The 7,693-nt window shown below is 47.9% G+C and overlaps 1 protein-coding gene across 1 annotated transcript; it reads right to left on the bottom strand.

Annotated features, from left to right (window-relative positions):
- Positions 1-795: 795 nt before the first annotated feature.
- Positions 796-7,051, bottom strand: PUS1 (pseudouridine synthase 1). The gene is made up of 6 exons (XM_029961160.1): positions 7,037-7,051; positions 6,410-6,634; positions 4,864-5,001; positions 4,060-4,162; positions 3,101-3,798; positions 796-1,441 (listed from the first exon to the last, which is right to left on the bottom strand). The coding sequence occupies exons 2-6, from the start codon at positions 6,623-6,625 to the stop codon at positions 1,391-1,393; spliced, it is 1,206 nt and encodes a 401-aa protein (XP_029817020.1). The 5' UTR covers positions 6,626-6,634; positions 7,037-7,051; the 3' UTR covers positions 796-1,390.
- Between the last annotated feature and the right edge of the window lie 642 nt (positions 7,052-7,693).

The following is a 7,693-nucleotide window of genomic DNA, read 5'->3' as shown; positions in this document are numbered from 1 at the left end:
TCCTCATTTTCAGTGACACAGACTCAGCCAGGGAAGTGGATCAAGCACTTGTAACAAAATTCGAATGCTTGAAGAGTCTTGTTCCAACCCTTCAGTGGTATTCCACAGGCTGGGAGGGCAGGAGAGCTGCTGCTGCTGCTGTTGTTTCTTCCACCACCTCCACGGAGAGTTGGAAACAAGAATGAGAAGTTAAACCGCAGCTGGGGAAAGGAGCACGAACCCCAGAGTATGCAGATCCCCAAAACACAGGAAATTAAACATGGATTCCCAAAGGATGGCAGTGCTCAGACTTGTGCTTCCCATACTGTTGCAGATGTTCCTCTGTTCTGGGCAGCTTGATGGGGACGAAGAGTTCACACACTCCAAGGGATCACAGGCTTGATTAAAGCCCAGAGGAATTCAGCACCACTTCTTTCACACCTGTTCAACTCTGAATCTGAGACAGCTCTAAAGGATTTCTGGGTTTAGGGGAAACTAAACCAGCAGCACCACCTTTAGTGATCACCACAGAAAATGCTAATTTATGGCTGCACCCTTTGAACTGCAGTGCTAACAATGGACACCTTCCCCTCACATCTCAACACAGGTGTGTGAATACAGGCAATAAATACAGGCAGTAAAGGCCCAACTGCACCAGGAACTGTGGATCTGTATCCCTGGATCTGCCCAAGGACAAGGGCAACACTGGCAAGATAACATCTCCCACAGAAAAGGTCCCATCTTGGAATGTATGGATCAGTCCACGTTCCAAAATGAACCCTCTCCCTGAATAAGGAATAATTTCTTTTAGGCTCATGCAGCTCTAGAAAACACAGAATATATGTTTCAATAGCAAAGGGTTCACAGCAGTCAACATGATCATGAGTTCCTAACCCATGCATGTTATTCCACAGGAAAATCATGGATGCCATGGAAAATAAAAGCTTAATGGTGTTTAGAGATTCAGTAAAGGTGAATGATTAAAAAAAAAAAAACAATCAAAAGCTCATGGAATCATAACTTCATAATAAAAAAAGAGTATATTAAAATGATCTGCCCCATCTTTATGTAGAAGTTATACATATTTAAAATACTATTTTCCAAGTAAACATAATAAAACCATTATTCAAATAGCAATTATGATATCCTGCATTTCAAGATTCTTTTAGAAAGCTTCTTTCTCCTTGAACTGTTTTCAAGTATATCAGTCAGGTGAATTGGTCAGTGGTATAAAAAGCTTCTGTTTTTCTGCTGCACTGTCTTCCCCACCCAGATTCTCCTGGGCATCCAGTTCTCATTCTGCAAGCACACAAACTCCTGCTTTACTGGATTCCTGGATTTTGAAAGGCCACTTTTTTTGTAGACAAAGGGAACTTTAAGCAGCAAGGGTTCCACATCCAGCCACGCTGGCTCAGTCAGAATCATCACCACAACCATCACTGCCTTCGAGATCGCTGCTGTTCTGTAAAGCAAAAGGGAAAATGGTCTGTCAGGACTGCATTTACATCTACAGACTGACCTAAATCAAAGACATTGACTTTCAACTTCTCCAAAAGTATAAGAAAATAGTCTTAGACCCATCTACTGTAATAAACATCTGTGGTGGTAAATTATGCTTCTTGTAGCAAAAAGAGATGTACATTGGAACACACTCACCAGCAGAAGAAATTTCTTCTCACATTTACAACTCCATGATTACAACCTGAGTGTGTGGGAAACTCAAAGGTGGGATAATAGTGTGAAATGTTGACATTTAAAATAAATGCAGGTGAGATAAGTGGTTTTTTATGCAAGTCCCTCAAAACCCAAATTTGTTACAAAAGGTCTAAAGCCAGATTTGAGAATTTTATTTGCTACAGGGTTTATGTCTGACCTGTATTACAGATATGCAAGGGCTCACTAACACTACTAAAACAGTCAAGCCAGTTGTACAAAGTAGTATTAGGGAAATACTACAAATGTTGGCAACTCACAAGGAAACTGAAGTCAGAGTTCTTAACTGGGAGCCAGTCCTGCAGGACCAGGTGCAATAAATGTGGGGGGTTTATGTATTTTGAAGCAAGTATTTTAACTGATATGACTGACAACAAAGGATTTTATAAAGAAAAGCTAACATGACTGTATGCCTGTAGTTACTCCTTTTTTCCTTCACCACCAATTGCTGAAAACAAACCTCAAATCCCATGAATTTAACATTGACAGTTTAATATCCTACTACAAACCAAATTCTGAGACACTGAGACAGTTGACTTCATAACAGCAAGCACAGCTCATTGAAGTGCAAACAGCCTGCAAAATCTCAGAGGATCTGTCATATCATCCCTTATTTATCCCTCTGCAGACAGCTTGTGCTGACTGTGATGCCAAAACCCTTCCTGGTTGAGTTTATCTGCAGTGAGCAGACCTGCCTCCCCCAGGAATACTTCAGAGACTGGGAATCTGTCAGCACCAAGTCCTGCCAACACCAAAACCAACACCCTGAGCCTGGTAAGGACCCTCTGCACCACTTGGTCTCTTTGGGTCCTATTTAACCAAAAATTCCTTTTTGTTAAAAATGTATTCTATGCCTTTGTTTTATTGCACCTTACAGTTGTCAGCAGCTCCTGTTGTCAGAAATCCAAATCCACAATATTCCATTTACTCAGTAGTTGTTCTGATGGCCCATTTTGAGCTCATTTACTTGAAAAAGCTGGTCCTAAATTTCCCTGATTCCAAAACATAGTAAACATGGAATTACAAAAAATGAGAATTAACCCCAAAATCAGAGAATGCCAAAAGACACCAGGTATGAAACCTGGTCTCCAAAACAGTTTCACAACAGCAAAGGCTGGCAATGCCCATCATCTCTGTTGTCAGTTTATGATTCTGCAAACTGCCTGTGCTTGAAGCATTCCTTCCTCCCTCCTCCACTGCCACGTGTAAAGCCCTGTGAAAACAACACTTTGTGCAGTGCATTCAATTGTCATCCAGTGCACAAAGACAGAAAAGATAATACACATTTCACGTGCCAGATGACTGTCATCTTCCAGGGCATATTCATGGAAAACAAAAATGTTACCAGGGGAAAAGACATTTCAACTTGACAGCTTCCATTTGATAAAATAATGGCTTCAATCATTACCTTTGAATTTTTGTTGTTGGCTTGCATCTCAACAGCAGATGAGTTGAAGTCGTGAATGGGGAGGGTGCTGAGCCAGTTTGCCATGGATTTCTCCTCCCTTTCCGTGTTGATGATGGTAGGGTAGATGTACTGCTCTTTGAAAACAGCAATCTTCTCCTCCTCCTCTGCCCACTCCAGCGGCTCGTGCAGCCCGTCGTTCCCAAAGCGCCTGTTGTACTTTTCAAAGTGCACTCTTTCCAAAACCAGCCCGAGCCCCGGGGCTTTGGGCACATCCACCTTCTCCTCTCCCCAGCTGCGCTCCAGGATGGACTCAGCAGCATAACCCTTCACGATGGCTATCACCAGCCCGATCATCTTCCTGATCTGGTGCATCATGAAGCTCTGACCTTTCACTTTGATCACTGCAAACTCCATGTTCTCCCTGACAAAGGGCTCTCCACAGTACATCTCCATGATGTACCTCCTGGCACTGGGGTCCCTGGGGCCCTTCTGGGACGTGAAGTTGTGGAAGTTGTGTGTTCCTTTATAGCACGAGAGCAGTTTGTTGACCCTGTCGAGGGTCTCTTTGTCCAGCCTATAAACCTCTTCTTGCACAGCATGGTCCTTGTGGGCAAAGGCAAATGTTGGCAGCATGTAAGAGTAGGTTCTGGCATCACATTTGTTCTTGGAGTTGAATCCCCCAGTGACTCTCTTCAGGCCTGTTTTTAAAAGTGGCATTAGGATTTTGAATCAGTTGGTTACAAACTGACTGTGATCTCACTCCTACCAACATGGATAATTTTTAAATGAAGTACAAAAAAAAAAGACAGATTTATTTTTGAAGACCCTAATTTCAAGCTAAATGAAACATGTTAAAACTAAACCACTTGTAAATAAAATTATAATGGAAAGGGAGAGACCTTCTGCAGGAGAAAGCTTCTCTTTGAAAACATTTTCCCTGACCATCCCAGTGTCCTTACCCAGAATTCTGATGTGAGAAGGAAGATGATTATTGATCTTTTCTAAGATGTCATCTATCAGCCTGACCTTCAGCGACACAATCTGTCCAGCTGCAGACACACCCTATAAAAACCATAAAACACACAAACCCACACAATTATGTACCATGGAAGCTCTGAGACAGCACCTGCAGAACTGAAATAGCTGAAGAACAAGTTTATTTCTTTTTCTCCCTGGTCCTTTCAGGCTGAAGCGAGGCAAAGGCAAGGCCACAGGCAGAAATCCAAGACAGAATACTCTAAGAAGACCTGCTGGTGCTGCACAGCCACACAGCACCTGAGCAACCTCAGAGAGCAGAACACTGCCCTCCTTCTGTGACATCCCACTGTGTTTCACTGCTATTGAGTACAGCACCAACTGAAAAGCAATTATATACACAACTCATATATGGACTCTAGCTCAGATGTAGAACCCCACTGTGGAGAATTAGGAACAGCTGAGGTGCAGCTAAACTCTCAAGCACCACATCAGCCAGGCAGCCACAGTGAGCAGCAGCAGCTTGGGAGGCTTAAGGGGGTGAAAATGGCAGAAACACAAAGTTTAGGTAAGAAGCAGCAGCTTCACAAACACCATCTAATCAATATTCTGCGTTTTCTAAATATTTGGTTGTATTTAAGAGTGGATGAAAGGAGAATTTTCAAGCAAAACTGACCGTGAACAGCATTTGCTACTGGGTGGCACTCCAGACTTTACCAGTCCATCCCAGTAGCACTGGTGTGTGTAAAGAGCAGAGTTTATGGGAGCACAGCCCCTGACCAAGGTACCTTATCTGTTCGAGCACACCGCTGGAAAGACATCTTCTTCATATCCTCCCCGTGGTTCTCTGGGATGCAGCCTGACTGAACGAGGGCAGACACTAAGTCATCTTCAATTGTCTTGAACTGGGAAGATCCCATGTTTCTCTAAAACAGGATATTTAGTAAAAATAAGAAACGGAACAAACAGGAATGATCGGATAACTGAAGACGATAATTGAAAAAATCTGTTAATCAAACACTGTTGTCAAATTCTTTAAACACATTCCCTTCACAGCCCTGCTGTTCTCTAACAAAACTAACTATACCAGAGAGTGTTAATAAAACATCATTCTGATTTAGCTGTTACTGTTATTACAAGTAAAGAATGATTTCTAATTTCTCTGTGCAATAGTTCTGGAGTTTTTTGACGACTCCTTCAACTACATGAAACAGCACAAATGAAACACACTCCAAGTGCCTGCAAGTTAACAGCTGCTGCTCCAAACCCAGCCTGTGCAAATTCTATTTCTAGAAATTAGATTGGGTTCTTTTGCTCAGTTCACCTGAGTTGCTGCAGAATGCAGCGTGTGGTTTTCTCCAGTGACTTCTGTGTGCCACTCTCAGATGAGCTTTAACAGAAATGCACAACTGCACTGGTGTGTGAAGCTGCAGAGCTCACCCTCACAGGCCACTTTGAGTTACAAGAGCAGCACAGCTCACGGGCACCACCCCTAAGCACAAGGTTTACTGCTGCTGAACAAACCCACTTGGTTGCATAAGCATGAAAGGCTCCGGCCCTGTGTGCAATCTTATCAGTTATCCCGAGGAGCTTTTCAAGGATTCCCCAAGCGCATGGAGCTTGCAGTACGCGGAGGGGAGCAGCAGATGGAGCAGCATCACCCTCTCGCTGCCATCACTGTGCCACAGACCCTGCTGTGACAAAGCACCGACCCTTTCCTGCCACATGCCAACACAAAAGCCTTGCAACAGTTTTCCTGTTTCTAAACTCCTACGAGCCCCCCCTCATCAGAGTGCACCAGGAAAAGGAGAGCTTAAAACGTCTTCAAGCGCAGATTATCTTTTCAGAAGTGCAAGAGACAGCAACAGAGACGCAAATTTGTTTCATTCAAATACACAGCTCAGTTGTCTGGAATCTGCACGCTGTGAAACACATTTAGGTCTAACCCAAAAGAAACTTAGCCCAGCTGCTCTGAGATGTAAAGCTTCAGCCAGAAGCTGGAGCACTGGCGAGAAGGGGACCACCAGACAGCACCAAAGGTTTTGTCAGAACTGCAGTGCCCGTGCTTCCAGTGTCCTCAGGAGCCTTGTCTACAGCAGTTTATAAAAGATCTTCTGCTGCTGACCTATATTAAAGGCAAACTCACTGGAATCACCAAATACCAGAGATGCACCACCGACTGTTTTAAATCGAATTGCTACCAAGCCATTTGCATCCAGGCATACGCTGTTCCTGCCCCAGCTTTTCACGCTGCAACTGCTTCCCTACCCAGTAACTAAACCTAACAGACTTTAAAGAAAAAAGCAGCCCAAGCTGCTTAGCCAAACCACGTACCTGCATCCCATGGTAGCCCTTCCCTGAATACGCCATCAGCAGCACAATCTTCCTCTTGGGCGACTTCTTACCCTGATCCTCCGCACCCTCCTCATCCGCACCTCCCTTCAACCTTTTGTTTTGATGCCCGTTCTCTTCCAGCCTCTCAGCCACCTCAGCGCCGCTGTTCAGCCTCTTTGTCTGGCCGGCGACCGCTGCCCTCGGACCCTCAGCCATGGCACGAACCTGCGGGGACACAACAGCGGCGGGGCTGCGGTGAGAGCGCCGGCGGGGCACACCGGGGGACGGCCCAGCCGGGGGCTGGAAGGAAGGGCGCGCACCCGCTCCCCCCGGCCGCGTCGCCATCCCCGGGAGGAGCAGGGAGCCCGCTGGGGAGGCCGGCGGGGTGAGGGGGCGCGGGACGAGGCGGCGCCGCCGGCCCGGCCCCAGCGCAGGGCAGGGCCCGGCAGTACCCACGGTGCGCCACCGCCAGCACGGCCGCGGGGCGGAGAGGCCGCGGCTCACAACGCGCAGCGCCCAGCGCAGCATCGCCCTGGGCTGTGAGGGCCGCGAGGGGCCTCGAAGGCGCGAGGCGTGAGGGCAGCGCAGCCCCGAACCCGCGGCCCGGCCCCTCCCGGGGTCACTTACGCGGCCGGCGGGGACACGTGCGCCGGGTACGGCGGCCGCGCGCGACACGGCGCGGCGCGCGCGCGGTGCGGGAGCCGCCCTCGGGGAGCGGCCGTGAGGGGAGCGCGGCCCGGGCAGGGATCCGCGTCAGCCCCGGCATTCCCGTCCTGAGGGGAGCGCGGCCCGGGCAGGGATCCGCGTCAGCCCCGGCATTCCCGTCCTGCACCCAAGGCTGTGGATGTTCCCGGTGACCCCGGTGGGGGGGGGCATTGCCCCGCTCAGTCCCGCCTCCCGCACACGGGCTCGGGGGCCAACGCACCGTGAAAGTGTTAAACCCGGGAAAAGCAGGGGAAAAGGGCAGACTAACAGATGCATTCCCGTGGTAAATGGTAGCTGGTATAAGTAAACCAGCCCATTTTTTTTTCCCCCACACGCGGGGAAAGGAGCGCTGGCAGCATTGTGGTCACAGTGAGGGGAGGACAAGCGGGAGGAAACAGTTCCACGTGGCACACAGGTCTGCAGGAAAAGCTCACGGTTCCCTTCCCAGAGGGATGTCACTTTGCTCCCCACCTCTCCCATTTCCACAGAGGGATGTCACTTTGCTCCCTGTCTTTCCCTGTTCCACAGAGGGATGTCACTTTGCTCCCTGTCTTTCCCTGTTCCACAGAGGGATGTCCC

Source organism: Manacus vitellinus, unplaced genomic scaffold, assembly GCF_001715985.3.
Source record: "Manacus vitellinus isolate BGI_N305 unplaced genomic scaffold, ASM171598v3 scaffold_31_pilon, whole genome shotgun sequence".
In the NCBI taxonomy this organism is placed as follows: Eukaryota; Metazoa; Chordata; class Aves; order Passeriformes; family Pipridae; genus Manacus; species Manacus vitellinus.
This window is presented reverse-complemented; position numbering and strand designations above follow the sequence as displayed.